This window comes from Stenella coeruleoalba, assembly GCF_951394435.1.
Source record: "Stenella coeruleoalba genome assembly, chromosome: 16".
Classification (NCBI taxonomy): domain Eukaryota; kingdom Metazoa; phylum Chordata; class Mammalia; order Artiodactyla; family Delphinidae; genus Stenella; species Stenella coeruleoalba.
This window is the reverse complement of record NC_137162.1, coordinates 77570637-77594464: the sequence shown is the minus strand read 5'-3', so window position 1 is coordinate 77594464 and position 23828 is coordinate 77570637. Positions and strand designations below refer to the sequence as shown.

The window sequence follows — 23828 nt, the reverse complement described above, 5'->3', positions numbered from 1 at the left end:
ACAATGGCTCTGTCTTCTGTGTTGGCTCCATACTCGAGCAGGCTTTCCCCACTTGGTGGGAAAGATAGTCTCTGACACCTCCAGCTTTACTTGGTGCAGCTAAAGATGCCGGGGCAAGAGGGAGCCTTTCCCGCAGCACACGTGACACAATTTTAGGGGCAAATCGTGAAAGGAGCAGTTTGGTCATGTGGCCATCCCTGTATCAGCTGCTGTCGTTGGAGGATGGAGGGGTGACCAGGTCTGAGCCTTGAGGTTGGAGGGTGGGGGGCGGAGGGCATGAAGTCAGTTGTACTCAAACCACAGGAAAGAGGGTTCTGTTAGCAGACAAGGGGCAAGGGATGCTGTCAGACCCCACAGCAAAAAGAGCTTGCTTTTATGATCCACAGGCGAATGTCTCAGGCGTGGTGCAGACCATAAAGGCCTGAGCCTTTCCTAATTTCCCCTGGGCAGCCTCCAAGGCTGTATCCAGTATGGAGGCTGAGCTGCCGCTTATCGCACTGAAGCGTTTACCTTGCGCTCTGCTGACCCGCCAGAGAGGAGGGGTGGGGAGCATCAGATCTGAGCAGCTTCAGAGATGGCAGGGACACCCCGGCTTCCTGGAGAGGAAGGACTTCCCAGCACAGCCTGCTGTGGGGTTCCCCAGCAGCCCTTGTGGTGATGGGTATCACAGGGTCACTGGGTTGCAGGGTTGGGAGCTCCCTGGCAGGGCCCACCTGTGGTTAAGTCTGTAGTTCTGCCAAGTCCCCCTCCCTCATTCTCTACTCACCAGACTCTTCTTCCTGCTCTCTGAAATGGCATCATTAGAGTTTCATTCCTTTTGCCCCCTGTGCACGTCCCAGGAATGGCAGTGGTGTAGGGAAAAGAGGCTGAAGGCCAGGTTTGAGCCCAAATCCTGGCTGTACTAGGGGAGGCTTCTCCCAAGCACGCTTTGCCCTTTCCCCTCTCCATGAATGACTTCTCAGTGTCCTGAATTCCCCAAGCTGTGATTGCCTAGTTCAGCAAGAAAGTGGAAGGTGCAAGCCAGGCCACCAGGACGAATCGGAGGCAGTCTTGGGCCGTGTTCCTTGGATTTTTAGGGTGCAGTGAAGAATTACCTGGGGAGCTAGTTTAAAATGCAGATTCTGGGCCCCGCTACTCCAAAATCATGATGTGGTGGGTCTGGGGTCAGGCCCAGAAACCGGTGTTTTTAATGCAAACCTGAGGGGGTGGGACACAGACCTCCCTTTGAGAGCCTTCCTAAGAAGCTTCAAGAATGTGGTGTGGGGGCTTCCCTAGTGCGCAGTGGTTGAGAATCTGCCTGCCAACGCAGGGGACACGGGTTCGAGCCCTGGTCTGGGAAGATCCCACATGCCGCGGAGCAACTGGGCCCGTGAGCCACAGCTACTGAGCCTGCGCGTCTGGAGCCTGTGCCCCACAACAAGAGAGGCCACGACAGTGAGAGGCCCGCGCACCGCGATGAAGAGTGGCTCCCGCTCGCCGCAACTAGAGAAGAAAAGCAGACCCAACAAAACCAAATAAATAAATAAATAAATTTATATTAAAAAAAAGGATGTGGCGTGCCACGTGTAGGAGACATGTAAGAGACACCGAGCTGCAGCCAGACCGCCAGCTCTGAGAGGACTCAGCAGTTGACCTCATGGCTCAGGGTCCCAGTGTCCAGTCTGCAGTGCAGAGAGGAAAGTATTACACCGACCTCCCAGGGTGCTTGTGAGAATTCAACGAAACGAGACTGGAACAGCACCTGACTCCCAACAAGCATCTGACAGGTGTGGAGGGAAATCTGGCAAAAGAATCGTGAGCCATCAGGGTAGAGGACTGTTGAAAGCTTTTGTAGTGGAGAGGCAAGAGTGGAACCACCGTTTTAGGTAGACTGGGCCGCAGCAACTATTCGAAGACCTTTTCTATCACTCTTGAACATGATTTTCTGTTTTAAGAGAAGATTGTTGCTTAGCAGCCTGATAATACAGTATCTGTACCGTTGGGTTTCTCCTAGAATTTGAGTTTTACAAAACCTTAATTAAAATTAATTAAAATGGTGGTGAGTTGACAAGTAACTCCAGATCTTTCCTCTGTCCTTATTCATGAGAGGGAGAGGGGAAGTGTTATTAAGCACATAATTTCTTATCTCCAAGAAATACATCGTCTTCTATGTAATATCCAACATTTGCATTTAATAACAATTTAATGTCTGCAGTATTTTTTTCAAACATACCATAATGGAGCCAGTATCATCGTTAAATGCTTATGGTAATTTTCTCACTGAAGTTGTTTTTAGGGAAACAAAGCCCATATATAATTAGTGAAGAGACTAATTTGCAGCTTAAAAGTAAATGTAGGCTTCCCTGGTGGTACAGTGGTTAAGAATCCACCTGCCAGTGCAGGGGACACGGGTTGGAGCCCTAGTCCGGGAAGATCCCATATGCTGCGGAGCACCTAAGCCCGTGCAGCACAACTACTGAGCCTGCGCTCTAGAGCCCGCGAACCACAACTACTGAGCCTGCGCTCTAGAGCCCGTGCTCCGCAACAAGAGAAACCACCGCAATGAGAAGCCCGTGCACTGCAACGGAGAGGAGCCCCCGCTCGCCGCAACTAGAGAAAGCCCGCACGCAGCAACGAAGACCCATCACAGTCAAAAATAAAAATGGATAAATAAATTTATTTTTTAAAAAAGTAAATGTAATCTAATTATATGAAGAACAATTCAGACTCTGACACTTACGTGAATTCTAGGGGGGCTACTATGTTTAATAGAGGAGTCATTTGTAATTAGCTTGAACCATTTCCATATGATTTTAAAAGTCCTCAAAATGTACTTTCTTAAGAAAATGAGCATGTTTCACAAAGTCTTCATTACAATCCTAGTATACTCCTGCTTTTCCCCTGGACAGTACACCATAGTCCCTTAACACGGTCCACACTAGAGTGGCTCTCGATAATGTGCTTTTACCCATAAATCAACTGTGGGACTCCAGTGTGATTTCAACGATCAGCACGTTTTTGAGGTGAAACGTGTTATTATACCTGTTTTCTTGTCGGGAACAAATGTGTAGCTTCTGCCTCCCCTGATTTTAGAGATTCGGGAGGTTCATTCTATCAGGCTTCTATTATGATAGGTGCTCTGTGAGGATCTGTAGGCACCAAACTCAGGGCTAATTTAAGATTGGGGTTTATCTTATATCACAGAATTCCTGTATCTCGTAGAAACTGCTGGCTTGAGGGTTCTGAAGGGAATGTGACTCTTCATATTTTGAGAGAAAAATGTCTTTGGAAAAAGAATTCTGATTTTTGAGGCACTGTTCCTAGTGAGGGGAAATTGCACATAACTACATCATAAAGCAATCAAGATTTTACCATCTTCATCTTGTCTGGCATTACTGCCCTTCCATTCAAAAAATTTAAATAACAGATGTAAAGTTAAAGAGAATTAGACTGATTTTATTGTTAATTATTTTGAGAAATTTGAACTTAAGTATGGATGATATTTGGAATAATTCGTTAACTAAATGCAGAAGTAGTAGTTCCGTTTGAAAAAGGAGAAAATAAACAAGTACTCAGGAGATCACCAAAATAATTCCTAGGTAAAAATGTCTGCCCGAAAACTAGCAGGCCAATGTGTTGTATTTTAGACGATTTCTCATCTTGCCAGTTGACCGACAGTATCTTGCTGATAGGTTTCCTTGTTGTAACATGAAACTAAAAGCCCCTCCTTCCCGCACGATTTACCGTGACCTGGTCCCACTCATTCCACAAGTTCACTGCCTTCCACCCAGCCGTGACGGAGAGTCCTGACAGTCTCCTGTTTTAGCAAACCAACCCCTCCCCCAGTTATGACACACATACAAAGATGGCCATTCTTTTTTTTTTTTTTGCGGTATGCGGGCCTCTCACTGTTGTGGCCTCTCCCGTTGCGGAGCACAGGCTCTGGACGCGCAGGCTCAGCGGCCATGGCTCACAGGCCCAGCCGCTCCACAGCATGTGGGATCTTCCCGGACCGGGGCACGAACCCGTGTCCCCTGCATCAGCAGGCGGATTCTCAACCACTGTGCCACCAGGGAAGCCCCGAAGGTGTTTTCTTTTATGGAGGGTAGCGGGGAGGGAGAGGGGTGCAACCACAGGAGTGCTTGGGGGACCATGTAAGAAAAGTTGCTTTTTAATTTCAGGCTAACATTGCGTTGGGAAATAAAAAGCCCCACTTGTCCAATAATGCTGGGTTAACAATTATGACACTGGCCATTGTGAGAATTAGTATGACTGAAGTCACATGTCTGTGACGTTTTGCTGTGAAAAATCAGTGTGCATCCGAATTCTGTGGGGTGCTTGTTAGGTGTCAGATTTCTGGGTCCCTGAGATTCCAATTCAGAAAGTCTGGAGTGGAGCCCAGGAATCTGCATTGTTAACAGGCAGCCCGGGTGATTCTGTTGCTAGAGAGCTGGGACTGTCTTGAGAAACAGAAGGCTAGGTAAGCTCTCTACTGCTCCAGCTTAAAAAGATACCATATGGAATCTTAATAAGAGACCGTGCTTTTAGTTTAAATTTTGCAGATAATGATGTTAAGGAAAAAATTGCCTTTAGTCAGAATTGTGTAGGCAGCGATAAATATAGCCCCTTATATGAATAAATCTATCAGCCCAGCCTATAATAGGTCAATGAATGTTAAGGAATGTAAAAATAAATAGATGAATTAATCTGTCACTCAGTCCTAACTTTTGAACCTTGAATTAAATGATTCTCTATTAAGAGCTTTATTAGCTCTAAAATTTTACATGCCACTAAACATTTCTTTCATAGCATAATATATTACTGGCGATTTTCAAGGTTAGAGTGGGATGTTGAATTCTGTGGTTAAAGATTAAAATCTGATGGAACAAAATCAGTTTTTAATGCATTTGTACAATCTTCACCACAAGTTGGGGAACTGTGAAGTTAACACATATGTAAGACAACGTAAGGATGGAATTTCCTTCCTACCAGTTAATTCCGAAAGGTGTTAGACATTTCACATGCCTATCATGTTCCTTTGACTTTCACTGGCAATCCCCACTTTAACCATAGAACTGAAATGGTTTCGGTTTGACTTTTAGGAGGGTGAGCTATCAAGACAAGTATAATCCCACTCTGCTCTCTGAGAGATTTAGTAAACTGTCAAACAGTGAACACCATGGAATCTGATGTAAGATTATCAGAGGGGAACGTGTTTGGACTACCTCCTGTTCACCCTGTTGGTGAGGGAGGGATCCTGCCCTGGGGTTATGGGGATGGCCACACACAGGACACCTGACACTGGGCAGATGAGATTGACAGTAGCTTGTGAGTCACGGATATTCACCGCCTGGGGAGGGAGAACGCTGCACCCCATGCAGGGTCTCATGGGGGATGCACTTGGGAACAGAGTGAACAACCAGGGGCTGTGGGTGACAAGCACTGTCCTGTCAAGAGGGTGTGTGACCCCTGGTTCCCAGGGAAGGATATGATGACTTGTCTGAATAATTCAGTGGTCTGGCAGGGAACTGAAACCCACTGCTCAGGGATAAGCAGGGACTATGCCTGGTCCCCTTGAAAAGGAGCGTTGTTTAGCTGGCGGTCTTATCCACAGGAGCAGAGCGGGGAGGGGAACTTGCAGCTGGGCCATTCAGCATCCTCCTAGTTTTACCAGATGTAAACAGCACATAATATTGAGTCTTAATTTTAGGCCTTACAACCACGGAGTATGTGCTTTCTTTATCAAGCTTGCATCTTTTTTTTTTTTAATCCCTAGCAGAGGAGTGTGATCCAATTAGTTTGAACTGCCCAACAAATTCTGATGTGCAACACCAGGTAAGAATAATTTCAGTTATATTTTTACCCTTAGGTACATGCTAATCTAACTAGAATTTATTTAGGAATTGTCTTCCAGAGCTTTAAAAATAAAGAAAGAACAGGATTTTTAGATAAGTTTGGAAATGATCTTTAAGCATCCCAGTAATGTAGCACATCTATACAACTTCTGTTACTTTGAGTAACTGAGGTAGCTTTAATCCACTTTTTGGAAATAAATACTTATCCAGATGCCAAAAACCATCAGTGTTACTGAGTTAGAGAGTTGCTTTCTTTCGTGTGTAGTTGGTATGCTGTGGATAGGAACTTTTTAAAGAAGCCTCAACAAAACTGGGTAGTTTAAAAACATTTTTGTAATGTTTTATAAAACTTTTACTTTGTTCAGATATCAGATGTCAGATTTTAACATATTATTTTAATTGTCCTTTTCCAAAATACATCTATTGTTTTCTGATTGTAAAAGACTGTTATTTTAAACTTCAGATACAACAGAAATGTACCAAAAGCTTGAGAATCGCTTGTCACATTCCATTGTTCACCTTTTGAGGTACATCCTTCCAGAAGCTGCCTGGGGTCACCGTGTGCTTCAGTTACTACTTGTACTTTCCAGCCTATCTCTGTTTACTCACTCAAAGCTCATTAGCAAAACTGCACAATACCTCACATCTGTTAAACTATAGTTAGAACACTAAATGTCTCAAAAAGGATGTCTTGCCTGAAGATAGACTGGTTGGGTCCTGCTCTCTTTATAATATTGATACCAAGTTAATTTTTAGCAAGACAAATTTGAAGCTTTGTTTAGTCTTCCTTTTAAAACATCAGTCAGTAATCATTAATAGTGATATTCTTGGATAATCAAATCACTTTTTTAGTAAAGCAGAGTTATACAATAGTTGATAAAGCAAGCAATTTTAATCATAAACATGATTCTCTTGAAAATCGTCAGTGGTGCTACTTTTTTTTTTTTTTTTTTTTGTGGTACGCGGGCCTCTCACTGTCGTGGCCTCTCCCGCTGCGGAGTACAGGCTCCGGACGCGCAGGCTCAGCGGCCATGGCTCACAGGCCCAGCCGCTCCGCGGCGTGTGGGATCTTCCTGGACCCGGGCAAGAACCCATGTCCCCTGAATCGGCAGGCGGACTCTCAACCACTGCGCCACCAGGGAAGCCCAGTGGTGCTACTTTTAACTTTGATTTGGGGGTCTTCAGTCGCCCACTGAGAATATTATTTTCTTATTTATTAATCCTGATACTCAGCATTTTTCTTGGAATTACAGTCTAGTGATTGACTTTGATATTGACTGAATTTGAGCTATTTTAGTGAACTTAAAGTATAAATTTTTCCTTTCTTGAAATCCTTAATTTGTTTAATAAAGTTTTGCTCCCCACATTTTTTGCAACACAATACAGACTCCTTTGAAGATACAAAAATGTTACGTTGTTTGTTTAGTTTTAGTGATTTTCCAAAATCATTTAAGATTAGGTACAGAATATGCATTAGGACACTGTTCAGTATTTTTTCTGATTTCAGTGTTATAGTTCTGGCTTTATCAAGTAGACTATCTTTAAAGATGGGAAAAGATTTATCAGCTCAAGAAAGCGGGAAAAACCTATTTGAGATTTTTATTTAAGTTCTGTTTTAAAACAGGGTGTCTTACATTCTTATAAAAAGTAGCACTGTACCTACCTACTGCAGTTGGTTATTTCTTTGCATAATCTATAGGATTTGTTCTAACTGCTAGATATCCAGAAAGAGTCTTTGAAAGCAACTTGGCAGTTAGAACAAAGAAAACTCACTAGGGGAGAAACGTTTAAAAAAAACAAAAACAAAAACATCCCCACGCTTCATTTTCTATAGCTCAGACATTAAAAGCAAGTTGAAAATACATTCTTTAGAATATTACCATTTGCCGTTTCATTGATTTTTATAATTTAAAAACTAAAATCCACTTCACTGAAGACTTAATTTTAGCCACCTTTTTTGAATGATGCCACGGAAAAACATTGTGGTGTCCTGGCATCAAAATGGAAATCTGACATGTCATAAAATTTCATAAAGGACCCTTTACTTTTAGTGATTTAAAATCAATACCCCATCTATTAGAGCTATCCTACTTCTACAGTTTGTTACAGCTGGTACTTGTCGAGCCTATGTTCTGAGACCGGGTATTCTTGGACATGAAATATACCAGGGGGAGTGGGGGGAGGCAGACCCCAGGCAGAGCTTCCAGACCCGGAGAAGCAGTGTACACAGCATTAGATTCTAAATGTGGATATGGTTCAGCTGTTTAAAAGTTTTTCATGGTTCTTTTTTTAAAAAATATTTATTTATATATTTATTTGGTTGTGCTGGTTTGGTTTATCTTAGTTGTGGCAGATGGGCTCCTTAGTTGTGGCAGATGGGCTTCTTAGTTGTGGCAGATGAGCTCCTTAGTTGTGGCATGCGAATTCCTAGTTGCAGCATGCATGTGGGATCCAGCTCCCTAACCAGGGATTGAACCGGGCCCCCTGCATTGGGAGCGAAGAGTCTCTTTCACCCTCACCGTTCTTTATGTTACAGAAAATGTTTCCCAGAACCTTTGTCAAACAATAAAATTTTAACTACTTTAACTACAGGCACACATGTATGACAAATTATAGTAAAGCAAAATTTGTTCCAGTTTGTAGCCAAGGATCCATGCCAAGAGGAAACTGAGGTAGTAAGAAAAACAGTAAATATTAGGATGCTAAGTTGGAGTTAGAAGTTATGAAAAAAATGACATTTTCTTCTATTTATACTGTTTTTTTGGTTTTACCAAACTGTAATTTTTTTTTTTAAGGTTTAAAAACCACATTAAGTTATTGGTATGATATGGTATTATTAGTGTGATACTAATTTATGTCGTTGGTAATAAGGGAAACTGGTGTAGGGTGTACAGGAATGCTCTATACTATCTTCTCAAATTTTCTGTAAATCTAAAACTATTTTGAAGTATATATATATTTTAAAAACCACACTAAATGGAATTTAGAATCTAGAAAAACAAAAAAATTCATCCAAAATCGCACCACTCTAATACTCTATTTTTGTCATTTTGATGTATTCACTTATACATTTTTTTCATAAGGATAATTATAGAAACTGTTTGCAGACAATTTTATATCTTGCTTTTGTTATATAATATTATCTCACAAACATTTCATCCAGTTTGCTACATGGCCTTACCATCCGTCTGAATGGCTGCATGATACTGTCACCTCTGATATTTATTGATAACAGAAATAGATTCAAGGATGTGTGTCTGAGGGCAGGGTGAGAGCACTCCTGGTAGAAGGAATGCTGTAAGCAAAGGCTCTGAGAAGAGTCAGGGAGAAATACTTTGCCTGGAGCTGAAGTATTGGGAGATTGTAGGCAGTGAGGCTGGAAGATCTGTTGGATCTGGGGTCCCAGAGCCTTGAATTCCAGAGAGAGGCAGATGGAAGGTATTGGTGGTTTTAAGGGATGGTCCCATGACTGTATCTGGGACCCTGGGAGACTGGAGAGAAGATGAGACCAGGTCTTAGGCCTGTGATTGGGAGAGGGATGCTACTAACAATATCAATAGAGAATTCAGGAGGACGATAAGATTTGTGTGTTTTTAGAATTGAGAGTTGTTTGTTTGTGGGCTGTGGAAAAAGGAGATAATGGTCTATAGAGTTTGGGGTATGTGAGATGTGTGATAGGAAGGGCTGCATTAGGATTCCTGCATCAGGTTACACTTGAAGCCCAAGGGGAGGATGGGACTGTCGATGAGAGAGTCATCGACAAAAGCAGAGAGGAGAGCCCAGGATTGGAGCCTTGAAGAACAATCTGGAGGCCAGAGAAAGAAAAGGAGCTCAGAGGCAGACAGAGGAGTGGCCAGAGAAGAACACTGTCAGTGGTCGAGGCATCTGTACTTTCCTTTGCAGCACTTTCCCAGTTTACAGTCACATGTTTGCTGATGGCTTCATTGTCTCTCCCCACGAGGGCAGGGACTGCTATGTTTTTTGGCTTGTAAGTGTATCCTCCATCCCTAGCACATAGTAAAGTCTCAATAAATACATGTTGAGTAAAGAGAGAAAAAGGCCAGGATTGGGCATTGCTTCACGTGCCAAGGAAAAGGCCGTCAGCATCATCCTGTGGTCAAGGGCGAGGATTTGTCCTTTCAGACGTTACTGGGACCTTTCAGGAAGGAACTCGATCATAGGGACAAAAACATAATTGCAAAAGGCTGAAGGAGTGAGTGGGTGATAAGAAAGTTTATGTAGTTCTGTCAAATTCATTAAGGTAGCAAGGAAAAAATAGTAAACTTTTATTTGAAGGTGTTGGAAGATACAGGAAAAGCTTCTTTTTTTAAGGTTGGGAAACAACAGATTTTAAAGGATAAGTTATCACCAGGAGTGGAGAGATTAAAAATTAAGAGGGAGAAGAAAGAGAAGTGGAATAATTAATGGGATTTGTTTTCCCTGTGGAAGGTAGAGAGGATTAATTTTCTTAGCAACTGTTTATTGATAACATCCTTAGCAATATCTTGTGGAGAAGACACAGCACATTGATTTCCCTCAAGGAATTTGTAATCTGGAAGGTGAGATATATGTGCCCCTATGTTAGATAAATAAAGTTATCAAAGGTACAGAGAGATGAGTTAGCATTTTAAAAGTAAGAACCTCAGCTCTTTTTCAGAGGCAAGGCTAGAAGAAGGGGAAAGATGGAAACTTCTTTTTTAGATGTAAAGGCAAGAAGTTGAATTAGTTGATGTCAAATTTGAATTGTGCCTTGAATGATGACATTTGGATGGGGCAGGAAGGGAAGAAATCCATCGAAGTGGGATTGACTATACACACTACTATATTTAAAATAGCTAATCAACAAGGACCTGCTGTATAGTGCAGGGAACTCTGCTCAGTATTCTGTAATAACCTAAATGGGAAAAGAATTTGAAAAAGAATAGGTACATACATATGTATAACTGAATCACTTTGCTGTACACCTGAAACTAACACAACACTGTTAATCAACTATACTCCAATATAAAATAAAATTTTAAATAAATAAAAAGAAATCCAGCCAAGATATTAGGGGACTAAAGAGTTTGTTCTGTTCATACAGCAGGGAGGCCATAGGCCTTCGTGAACTAGGTGGTGGTATGACAGTGCTTGATAAATTGGAAATAGATGCAAGTGGATAGATGATGACCCATCCATCCATCCATCCAGCATTTGAGTCCAAGAATGTCTCACCACTACTCTCCTAGGTGCTGGGGGGACAGTGATACACACTTGGAGCTTTCAGTGAAATTGGGCGTTTTTAAATCTCCGGGAAGGAAAGCTGAGTCGGAATGTTTAAGCTAAGAGACTCTCCCTTAGGTTCTCAGAGAGTCTCAGCACAGAAACAGAGGGAAAAGACAGAGAGAAGACATTTACTGAGGTCATTCAACAGGTAAGCAAGCTTCTTTGATCAGCGAAAGGCTTGTTTCTCCCACCCCAGCATACCTGTCCCCCAACAGTCAGCGTTTTCTCTAACTGCCACCGAGGGAGGTGCTGCTCTAGAGGAGTCTTGAGGGCCACGTTGGAAGTACGGGCTTCATCTTCCAGGCCCTGGGAAATGATGGGATAAAAAGAGAGTCTTAGAAAGGTTATCCTTGTAGTGGCTCGTCAAGGGGATGGGTAGGAAGAAAGACTGAGGCCGGGAGACCCCAAGTGCCTGTTATAGGAAGCTCATCCCAGGGGCCCCAGTGCAGCTGTGGAAGGAAGAATGGGGATATCAGCTCGGTGCTCTGTGACCGCCTGGAGGGGTGGGATAGGGAGGGTGGGAGGGAGGGAGACGCAAGAGGTAAGAGATATGGGAACATATGTGTATGTATAACTGATTCACTTTGTTATAAAGCAGAAACTAACACACCATTGTAAAGCAATTATACCCCGATAAAGATGTTAAAAAAAAAAAAAGAAAGAAGAGCGGGGATTGTAATTCCAAGGGGTTAGTGTTCACTCGCTGTGACTGCTGGGTGCCGTAAGCAACAGAAATGCATTGTTTCACAGCGTGGAGCCTGTGAGTCTGAAACCAAGGTGTGGGCAGGGTTGGTTCCTCTCGAGGGCCGTGAGGGAAAGATCTGTGCCATGTTACTCTCCTGGGTGTGTAGACGGCCGTCTGCTCCCTGTGTCTCTTCACATCATCCCTCTGCGTGTGCCTGTCTCTGTGCAAATTTCCCCTTTTTCTAAGGACTCCAGTCATATTGGTTTAGCGCCCACCCTCGTGGCGTCATTTAACTCGATCACCTTTGTGAAGAGCCTCTCTCCAAATACAGTCTCACTCTGAGGTACTGGGGGTTTGGACTCCAGTGTGCGTCTTTGGAGGGACACCATTCAACCCCTAAAAATGCTTGGGAAAAAAAAGAAAAAGAAGAACCAAGACATAACACATTTTGAGGGAGAGATGTCAGGGATTCAGTGTCTGACAGGACTTGGAACGAAGAGAAGGGAGGGTTGGAGATCTGCTTCAGAGAGTTCCAGCTGGTGGCCAGGTGCATAGTGGGGCCACTGTCGAAAAATAAGAAAGTAGCTTATCTGGGCAGTGGGGAAAAAGTGAGTTCATCTTTTTTTTAAGCTCTTAAATGAAATGAACTCCATACAGTAGTTAAATCTCTCATCCAAGTTCAAAGCCTTTCTCTTCACCTCCAACTCAGGCCTGATCTGAAATGTTGAGGCCCGAAAGAGGGGCAGGTGACCTTGGTTCTCCTCCCCTTCCCCAGCAGGTGGGAATTCAACACTGCAATTACCTGATACAGGCAAAGCATTCCCAGCTGAATGTTCACAGCTGCCCCCAACAGCTAGCCCCAGCTCCTTCTCTCCCAGGCCTGCATCCTGCACCTCTTACCTTGGACAGGGTCCTTTCAAGATGGCTCTGGTCCACTCGGCAGTGGCAAGCTCACCCCACTGTCCGACTGTCAGGAAAGCTCCAGCTGGCTGCTCTCTCCTCGTACACACAGGGTAGTGTCTCCCAGTGGCAGAGGGTTTGGCATTCTGGGTATCTACACATCAACAAGCATCAGGCTAAGGAGTGACAGGCCGTCTCCCCTTCCGGCATGCACCCCCAACAAGTGGTGACCTTGAGGCCCCGTTCACTTGGCTTGGGGGGTGGGGCTGAGAGCTGCCCCTTCCTCCTTATGGGCAGAGGAAGGAAAGCAGCCCCCACTCTCACTTCTTCCACTGAGTCCTTCAGAGAAATCTCTTCCTCTTCTATAAGCTGAGGGTGGGGCTCATGCCACTATTCTTGGCCCTTCTCAGCTGGTCCTTTGGGGTTTACCTGGGACCTCTCTGTGGGGTGTATGCATACCATTGTCCTGAGCCTGGGGCCCCAATTAAAACTCTTAAGACAGTGGGAAAACATCCCATCCCCTATCCTGTTATATTCTGTGTCATAGAGTTACTTGAGTTTCCCAGTTATGGGACTTTGAGATTGTTTCAACTGTTTTACTGTCCTCAGTACTGCTATGGTGGATGTCCAAGTATCCGTCCCCACCATATAAGGCTATATATTTCCTTAGACTACATTTACATCTCCATTTCCAGGCTAGACCTAATAGGCCACGCTGACAGTTTGTTCTTCCACTAAGCAAGCTGTAAGGACTCAAAGTCAATTCCTAGTCATAAATACGACCAAAATTTTAAAAAACATGTTGTCTTATCTATCGAAAGCCTATCAACAGCTAATTGATGTCTTCGAAATTAAACAAGCCTTTTAAAGTTCCACATTATATTACCCAGAGTAAATGGCAGGCAGGGGACATACATCCAGTTTTAAACCACAGAAACTCCAAGCATGCTGGTCCGTTGATAGTATTATACAAAGTATAATATGATAGCCAAGACAGAAAAGTGGCTTTAACAACTGATGCTAAAGTAGCGGCCCAAGAGATTAATTTTGTATCTTACTTATTCACCAAAGAAACAAGGACACATATTTTGTATCTCAGGCGGGTCTCTCCCCTGGAGCCTTGGCCCTTCACATACCCTCTGGGCTCTCACCTTCCTCCCAGCTCTCCCGCACACCCTCTGTTCTGACAGAGGCCGGAGCCCTGTCTATATTATACCTTATCTCCTGAGCTTGGTGCCTCCTGGTACTAAATCAGCGGGGAGGCTTGGCATTGCTAATCCTGACCATTTAGAAAGTGGGTTTGGGCCCAGATGCTCAAATTGACAACTTGGCATCTTTAGAGCTGAAGGGGACCATAGAAATCATGTTGTTTCACAGAGGGGACCTGAGCCAGTGGTTGAGAGGCTGAGTTGGGACCTGGGGCCTTGTCCATCATCCCTCCACCCCCATCCACCCCCTCATGCCTAGCATTTCTGAATCGGTAGCACTTGGTGTTACCAGTGGCTGCTGGGCCTCTTGCCTGGCCTAAATCTAGGGAGACAGGCTTTTCCACAGTGCTCAGTGCTGTCAGTCTGGCAGACTAGCGCTAGGGTAAACACTCCTGGAACAAAATTGGTAAGTGGAGGGGTTGCTCCTGTCTTTAAAGTGGACTGAGAGGTGGGTGGCAGAATCCCATCCAGCAGCCTCATTGCCTTGGCAGAGACCATCTGCAAACCCGAAGCAGGTCCGTGTGTTTTAATGACAGGGAATGGACCCCACCAGCACTTGCCGTAGATGGTATCTTCTGAGTCAGCCCAGCAGGCCCCTACCTGCCCTTCTGGATATGCAGCAATCCTTTCAAGCTCCAACAAGATCTGTTTGATAGATTGGCGGGTCCTTTCGTTTGTTCTCTAAGAGAAAATCAGATTGTTCTGCTTTTAGGAAATACTTGGTCATTCCTTACTTCGCCCCTGATGTGAAGTTTAGAGATGGGGAACCAGATAAAACTAGAGAACTTTGCCCAGAACCTGCACTTGGTATTTTTAAGGGTTTTTTTTAATTGACATATTTTCTCCTAGTTATTAATCAGATTTTCCTCCTTTGTATGTTTATTAATTTTTTATTGCATGGCAAACATTGTGAATTTTACATTATTGATCTGGATTTTATTAAGTTCCTTTATTTTATTTTATTTATTTTTTGGCTGTGCCATGCAGCTTGCAGGGTCTTAGCTCCCCGACCAGGGATCGAACCCGGGCCCCCTGCAATGGAAGTGCATTAGGACAGCCAGGGAATTTCCTTACACTTGGTATTTTTAACTCTGGTGAGAGGGACTCCCTTTAGCCTTGCAATCACCATCTCCCAGTCCAAACAGGCTGCACCTTCTTTAAACAGGCTGTCAGAAGGTTGGTTCTTGAGACAGAGCTGTCTGGGCATTTAGAGGAGAGAGAAGGAATTTCAAGGGGTTGGTTTTGCTAGAATGGGAATCACCTGTTCGATTCTATGAATTTCAGTCTCTAATCTCTCTTGCTTTGTGCTCCTTAGTCTCCCTGCTCCCTTTGTGCTTCATTTATCTACCTTCCCATCAGTCTACAGAGTTGACTATCTCTCCTCTAACACGGTGATGGAAGGTGCTACGTTAGAATCAATGAATAGATGCACTAACCATTAGAAAGTGACAACTACGTGAATAATACCAGGTGAGCTTGACTAGGATCTTTAAGGGCTGTGGATCTTTTCTTCCTGCCTTTTAATACCTTAGACAAGTTTGCCTAAAACAGAAAATGATCTGATTCTATCTCCCATTTGGTATTGAACTGCCTCAAGTTGTGTCACCTTACTTTTTCTAGCCTCCATTTATTTATTCTGGGCTGTATCTTCCAGTGACCTGCCTGCCTTCTCACTGTGCTCTGCCGTACATGGAACCATCACATCTTATCCCTGGGGACAGTCCCTCCCACATCGGAGACCAAACCGGGTCTGTTTTCTTTCTTCCTCCCCCTCACTCCCTCTGCCCATAAGTTTCGCTGCTAACAGCCTCCACTCATCAGGCATTTTGGTGATGCTCTTGCTGATTCTGGGTGGACCCTGCCTTGCCCAGCCCTAGGTTAGGTGGACTAGGACCTCCTCCTTTCTCTGTTTTTGATTCCTGGAGAAAATGATGAAACGCAAACTGCTCTTCCCACTACAGATTCATGCCACCCAACCACAGTCATCATTTCAGGACCTTGAGTCCCTTTTTTCTATAATGAACTTCCCAGAAATGAAATTTTATTTATTTTTTCTTTTTAACATCTTTATTGGAGTATAATTGCTTTACAATGTTGTGTTAGCTGCTGCTGTATAATAAAGTGAATCAGCTATATGTATACGTATATCTCCATATCCCCTCCCTCTTGCGTCTCCCTCCCACCCTCCCTATCCCACCCGTCTAGGTGGTCGCAAAGCACTAAGCTGATTTCCCTGTGCTATGCGGCTACTTCCCACTAGCTATCTGTTTTACGTTTGGTAGTGTATATATGTCAGTGCTACTGTCTCACTTCGTTCCAGCTTACCCATCCCCCTCCCCATGTCCTCAAGTCCATTCTCTACGTCTGTGTCTTTATTCCTGTCCTGACCCTAGGTTCTTCAGAACCTTTTTTTATTCTTTTTTTAGATTCCACATATGTGTGTTAGCATATGGTATTTGTTTTTCTCTTTGACTTACTTCACTCTGTATGACAGACTCTAGGTCCATCCACCTCACTACAAATAACTCAGTTTGTTTCTTTTTATGGCTGAGTAATATTCCATTGTATATGTGCCACATCTTCTTTATCCATTCATCTGTCGATGGACACTTAGGTTGCTTCCGTGTTCTGGCAATTGTAAATAGTGCTGCAGTGAACATTGTGGTACATGAGTTTTTGTTTTGTTTTGCTTTGTTTTGTTTTTTTGCGGTACACGGGCCTTTCACTGTTGTGGCCTCGCCCACTGCGGAGCACAGGCTCTGGACGCGCAGGCTCAGCGGCCATGGCTCACAGGCCCAGCCCCTCTGCAGCATGTGGGATCTTCCCAGACCGGGACACGAACCCGTGTCCCGTGCATCGGCAGGCGGACTCTCAACCACTGTGCCACTAGGGAAGCCCCATGAGTCTTTTAGAATTATGGTTTTCTCAGGGTATATGCCCAGTAGTGGGATTGCTGGGTCCTATGGTAGTTCTATTTTTAGTTTTTTAAGCAACCTCCATACTGTTCTCCATAGTGGCTGTATCAATTTACATTCCCACCAACAGTGCAAGAGGGTTCCCTTTTCTCCACACTCTCACCGGCATTTACTGTTTCTAGATTTTTTGATGATGGCCATTCTAACCAGTGTGAGGTGATACCTCACTGTAGCTCTAATTTGCATTTCTCTAATGATTAGTGATGTTGAGCATTCTTTCATGTGTTTGTTGGCAATCTGTATAGCTTCTTTGGAGAACTGTCTATTTAAGTCTTCTGCCCATTTTCAGATTGGGTTGTTTGTTTGGTTTTTTTTTCAGTTAATTAATTAATTTATTTTTGTCTGTGTTGGGTCTTCGTTGCTGCACAGGGCTTTTTCTAGTTGCGGCGAGCAGGGGTTACTCTTCGTTGTGGTGCATGGGCTTCTCAATGTTGTGGCTTCTCGTTGTGGAGCAGGGCTCTGGGGTGTGCAGGCTTCAGTAGTTGTGGCGCATGGCTTAGTTGCTCTGTGGCATGTGGGATCTTCCCGGACCAGGGCCTGAACCCGTGTGTCCTGCATTGGCAGGTGGATTCTTTTTTTTTTTTTTTTTTTTTGCGGTACGCGGGCCTCCCACCGCTGCGGCCACTCCCGCTGCGGAGCACAGGCTCCGGACGCGCAGGCTCAGCGGCCATGGCTCACGGGCCCAGCTGCTCCGCGGCATGTGGGATCCTCCCAGACCGGGGCACGAACCCCCACTACCCTGCATCGGCAGGCGGACTCTCAACCACCGCGCCACCAGGGAAGCCCGGCAGGTGGATTCTTAACCACTGCACCACCAGGGAAGTCCTGTTTGATTTTTTGACATTGAGCTGCATGAGCCGCTTGTATATTTTGGAGATTAATCCTTTGTCAGTTGCTTCGTTTGCAAATATTTTCTCCCATTCTGAGGGTTGTCTTTTCATCTTGTTTATGGTTTCCTTTGCTGTGCAAAAGTTTTGAAGTTTCATTAGGTCCCATTTGTTTATTTTTGTTTTTATTTCCATTTCTCTAGGAGGTGGGTCAAAAAGGATCTTGCTGTGATTTATGTCATAGAGTGTTCTGCCTATGTTTTCCTCTAAGAGTTTTATAGTGTCTGGCCTTACATTTAGGTCTTTAATCCATTTTGAGTTTATTTTTGTGTATGGTGTTAGGGAGTGTTCTAATTTCATTCTTTTAGATGTATCTGTCCAGTTTTCCCAGCACCACTTATTGAAGAGGCTGTCTTTTCTCCATTGTATATTCTTGCCTCCTTTGTCAAAGATAAGGTGACCATATGTGCGTGGGTTTATCTCTGGGCTCTCTATCCTGTTCCACTGATCTATATTTCTGTTTTTGTGCCAGGACCATACTGTCTTGATGACTGTAGCTTTGTCGTATAGTCTGAAGTCAGGGAGCCTGATTCCTCCAGCCCCGTTTTTCTTTCTCAAGATTGCTTTGGCTATTTGGGGTCTTTGGTGTTTCCATTACAAATTGTGAAATTTTTTGTCCTAGTTCTGTGAAAATGCCATTGGTAGTTTGATAGGGATTGTGTTGAATCTGTAGATTGCTTTCCTGAAATGAAATTTAAAAAGAAAAATCATAGTACTCTAATTTGATAGAGTCTATTCATGCCTGTGTCTTTGACTTATTTCTACTTTGGGACCGAGTCAAAAGAAAATGTGGTAAGACAGGGACAAGCTAAAGGGCAAAAATGCCTGCTTCCTAGCACTTAGTAGTTATTTCCCTGAGAGCAGCATAAAAAGAAGTTTGTTTATTAATCATTAAATTGCACGGGTCCTTTACTTTATCTGCTCTAATTGACCTACCCGGCTTCTGTTCTCATTATTGTTCAGTGCCCTGTGGGCTGTAATGCCTTTGAATTTCACAGGTGGGCTAGAATTTCTCTTAAAGTTCCTGTTGGTGTGGGTTTCAGGGTGTAGCTGCCCTTATACACGTTTGAGAGTATAAATTGATAACAACTTTCAGGAAATTATTTGGCAGCCATCTGTTACCCATTGATCCAGTGGTCCTGCTTTAAGGACTTGATCTCACAGACATCACAGCAGAGGGTGTTTGAAACAGAGGAGAGTTGTGGGTATCTTACATGCACATAAGTAGGAAGTGGTTGAATGAATTTTGGTACTTTGACACGTGTAATACTATTAAGCCATTGAAAAGAGGAGAGACTACTGACCTTAAAAGATACTCAGAATATATTGTTAAACAAATAAACCAAGTTGTAGACTAGTATGGTTTGGGGCTAAACAACATCTCTATATAGGTTGCGAGTGTGGCTGTCAGTAAGGACGGAGGAAGCATGTGCCCCAGGTTGTAACCTCTGGGGAGGGAGCTGGGATAAGAGATTAGGAGAAAAAGATTTTTGTATCTCTTGCTGCTTTTTTGAAAAACAGTATGATTTTGAGTACTTGTTATTTTGTGTGTGTGTTTGGTGTTTTCTTCAAAGAAAAGTGATGGGGCTTCCCTGGTGGCGCAGTGGTTGAGAGTCCACCTGCCGATGCAGGGGACAGGGGTTCGTGCCCCGGTCCGGGAAGATCCCACATGCCGCGGAGCGGCTGGGCCCGTGAGCCATGGCCGCTGAGCCTGCGCGTCCGGAGCCTGTGCTCCGCAACGGGAGAAGCCACAACAGTGAGAGGCCCGCGTACCGCAAAAGAAAAAAAAAAAAGAAAGAAAAGTGATGGACTAAATCATCCAGACGTTTAGGTGGTGTTTTGGCTCGGTAAACTTTTCATATTTTGGCCCTTGAAGCCAGGTGGGCTTTCTTCAGCTAGCAAACAATTATGCAGCACAGGAAAATCAGAGACTGAAGCGTTCACGAATGCACTTCCTCATCTCGAACCTTCGATTGGTCTGTGCTCCAGCGTCGCTTGTATCCTCCAGCCCAGGATTTGTGAATGACAGAAACATAGGCAGAAACATAGGCCATAATCTCCTGTAAAATACTTTGTGATATTTCTGAACAATAACCAGCTATACTTCACCCCCAAAGGGAAAACCCCTCCTTCTTTCATCTTTTTTTTTTTTTTTTTTTGTGGTACGTGGGCCTCTCACTGTTGTGGCCTCTCCCATTGCGGAGCACAGGCTCCGGACGCGCAGGCTCAGTGGCCATGGCTCATGGGCCCAGCCGCTCCGCGGCATGTAGGATCTTCCCAGACCGGGGCACAAACCCGTGTGCCCTGCATCGGCAGGCGGACTCTCAACCACTGCGCCACCAGGGAAGCCCCTCCTTCTTTCATCTTTGAAACCATAGCCAAGGTATGAAATTACACCTCAGTGTCCCCGCCTTGAAGTCACAGGAACAGCCACTGCAGTCTTTGACCTTCACTTCAACTCCAGAAGTAGCAGGTCTCCCTTTTAATTGGATAGAAATCTTGCTGAAGAGAAGAAAGAACTAAATGTACACAAACCCACAGGTTTGCTCTCATCCTAGCAAAGCACCATAACATTCATTTCAAATTCCTATTCCAGATTTAGTTCTTTCATCCTCAGTGAAACTTGCCCTGTTTCTGAGGTCTCACTCGAGTTCCTGCCCACCTTTGTGCTCCCTTGGCACTCGGTCTGTGCCTTTTTCACACGTTATTCCTTGTGGTAACAGTGTTTATGTGCATGTTTTTGTTCCATTACTGGATTGTAACCTTGCAGTGTCAGGGGTCTGCGTTGTTGCCGACACTGAATAGGTGCTTGATGAATGTATCCTGACTGAAACACATCTCTAAAAGCCAGTTGCTGGAATACAGGCAGACCTTGTTTTATTGCTCTTGGCTTTATTGCGCTTCGCAGATATTGTGTCTTTTACAAATTGGGGCAACCCCGACTCCAGTAAGTCTATTAGCGTCATTATTCCAACCACATTTGCTCACTTCGTGTCTCTGAGTCATATTTTGTAATGCTTGCAATATTTCAGACTTTTTCATTGTTATCATGTGTGATGGTGATCTGGGAGCAGTGATCTTTGACGTTACTACTGCAAAAAGATTATGACTCGCTGAAGTCTCAGATGATGGTTAGCATTTTTTAGCAGTAAAGTATTTTTAAATTAAGGTATGTAGATTGTTTTTTAGACAGAATGCAGTTGTACACTTAATACTACAGAATGGTGTAAGCATAACTTTTATATGCACTGGGAAACCAAAAAATTCGTGTGACTTGCCTGGTTGAGATATTCGCTTTATTGTGGTGGTCTGGAAATAAACCTGCAGTATCTCCAGGCTATACCTGTATACTTTGAAATAAATAGATATGTCCAGTTTTCTATATGTATATTATACTTCAGTAAAAAATAAAAATGAAAGTAAACAGTTACTGCAATAGTAATTAATTTGCAGGAAAAGAATTGAGTATAGGGCTTCCCTGGTGGCACGGTGGTTAAGAATCCATCTGCCAATGCAGGGGACATGGGTTTGAGCCCTCGTCTGGGAAGATCCCACATGCCGCAGAGCGGCTGAGCCCATGCGCCACAACTACTGAGCCTGCACTCTAGAGCCCGCGAGCCACAACTACTGAAGCCCACGTACCTAGAGCCTGTGCTCCGCAACAAGAACAGCCACCACAATGAGAAGCCTGCGCACTGCAACGAAGAGTAGCCCATGCTCGCTGCAACTAAAAGAAAGCCCACGTGCAGCAATGAAGCAGCCAAAAAACAAACAAACAAAAATATTGAGTATAAATTGCTTAGAAAAACCCAACAGGAGACATAGTCTAGTCCTGATGTTTAGAAGTGGATAATCAGTAAACACATTCAGAAGTGTTACACGAATGTTGGGTCTGTCTTGGGAATTCATAGCATTGAAAGGTGCTTGAGTTGCACTGGCTGAGTGATGGGAGAAGACTTAGAACAGTCTAAATCCATGCTACATAAGCCCTGTTACTCTGGCACACTCAGGCATTTAAAATCTTATTTTGAAAACCATTTACTAAAATATTTTCATAAAGCAGAGATGTTAAGCTTTAGCATTGGTTGTTCTCCCAAAGCAGCTAGTTAAGTAATTCGGTGTTAAGTCATTTGCAAGGGAGGCCTTTCTTCTCAGGTTCTTTGTCTGTCGTGTAGGTTGCTGCCACCAGGTGGGCAGTGATAACTTTGGTCTTCATGGTGGTTTCCAACCAGATTTAGGCTACAGTCAGATTAACCAACCTGTTGAGTGCTTTCCCACTCAGTTATCCTCCCTATAGTTCGCAAAATTATAAAGATGGGGCTCTTTATTAGTTAGCTAAGCACAGACAGTTTTAAAATAAATTTATTTATTTTATTTTTGGCTGTGTTGGGTCTTCGTTGCTGTGCGCGGTCTTTCTCTAGTATGTGGCGAGCGGGGGCTACTCTTTGTTGCGGTGCGCGGACTTCTCATTGTGGTGGCTTCCCTTGTTGCGGAGCACAGGCTCTAGGCGCATGGGCTTCAGTAGTTGTGGTGCACTGGCTCAGTAGTTGTGGCTCACGGGCTCTAGAGCACAGGCTCAGTAGTTGTGGTGCACGGGCTTAGTTGCTCCGCGGCATGTGGGATCTTTCCGGACCAGGGATCAAACCTGTGTCCGCTGCATTGGCAGGCGGATTCTTAGCTGCTGCACCGCCAGGGAAGTCCCTAAGCATAGACATTTAAAGAAGAACTGAACAGTCCAGAAGAGCACGTTTCCCAGAAACCCAGTACCTAGCCCCATCAATCTGGTGCTGGTTAGTACCCTCCCCATCAGTCTGTCAGCATGTTCGGCCCATCAGTCCATCCCCCCGTGTGGACGGCACACGGAGTACGTTCATCTCTGAGTTGAGAGCTTTTCCCCGAGTGTCTTCTTGGCCCTGGGATTGCTACTGCTCCGAGCCTGGTGTGAAATCACCACGTGTAAGTCTCCACGGGGGACTCTTGTTCAGCACCTGGTTCTTGCAGCTCCCTAAGCAGAAATGGGACCCGACGACCAGGTTATAAACTCACCAGAGTGCAAAATTAGTGTCACCTAGCCACCTTTCTACTCAAAGAATTCTCAGCAGAGGTTAACAAATTTGCCCAGATATAAGGTAATTCCCTCGTATTCACCATGGAAAGGTTTTACAAAATGGGGGTTTTCTTTAGCCTACTTGGATATATAAACCATTGGCGTTCAACTTTGTGGTTACCTTCATATCTTCTAAGGAGATTTTTAAAAATTTGTATGTGGTACAACAGTGGTCCCCAACCTTTTTGGCACCAGGGACCGGTTCCTAACAGTCCGCAGACCAGTACCGGTCCGCGGCCTGGGGGCTGGGGACCCCTGTGGTAAGATGCACATGCAGTGTTTACCATCTTGACCATTTTTAGGTATAGAGTTCAGAGCCGTTAGGTGCGTTCACATTGTTGTGCAGCCGTCACCACCATCCCTCTCCAGAACTTTTTCATCTTCCCAAACTGAAATTCTATCCCCATTAAACTCTAACTCCCCATTCTCCCTTGCCCCACTCCCTGGTAATCATTATTTTACGTTCTGTCTCTGAATTTGACTCCTCTAGGTCACTCATATAAATGGAATCATATAGTATTTGTATGTCTGTGACTGGTTTATTTCACTTAGCATAATGTCCTAAAGGTTCATTCTTATTGTAGCATGTGTCAGAATTTCCTTCCTTTTTAAGGGTGAATTGTATTCCACATTTTGTTAATCCATTCATCTATTGATGGACATTTAGGTTGTTTCCAAAAACCCAACAGATTGCCCTTGAACTTCACTCAGAATTAAAACGAGTCCTCTGAACAGAAATCTCTGAACAGAAAAGCTTTGGAACAGGACCTTGACGAGGACGATTTGAAAGGAAACTAAGAATGACCAAAAAGCAGCTGGGACCCAGCTGAGATCAGATTTGTGAGCTCATGAATGTGTGAGGCTTTTCATTTCTTTTTCCCCAGCAATACTCAGCATTTAGAGCAAGACTGGTGGAGTAGACTCATGCAGAGCTAAGGACTGGCAAGGCCCACAGCTGACGGACACA

At 44.2% G+C, this 23828-nt stretch overlaps 1 protein-coding gene across 6 annotated transcripts in view; it reads left to right on the top strand.

Moving 5' to 3' along the window:
- Positions 1 to 23828, top strand: part of EDARADD (EDAR associated via death domain) — an 82899-nt gene that overhangs the window by 41638 nt on the left and 17433 nt on the right. For 5 of the 6 annotated variants that reach the window (XM_079899535.1, XM_079899538.1, XM_079899533.1 and 2 more), the window contains one exon: positions 5756 to 5814. In XM_079899535.1, coding sequence (XP_079755661.1) covers positions 5756 to 5814 — 59 coding nt within the window. The remainder of the gene's footprint in view (positions 1 to 5755; positions 5815 to 23828) is intronic. The other variant, XM_079899536.1, reaches the window with a different exon arrangement.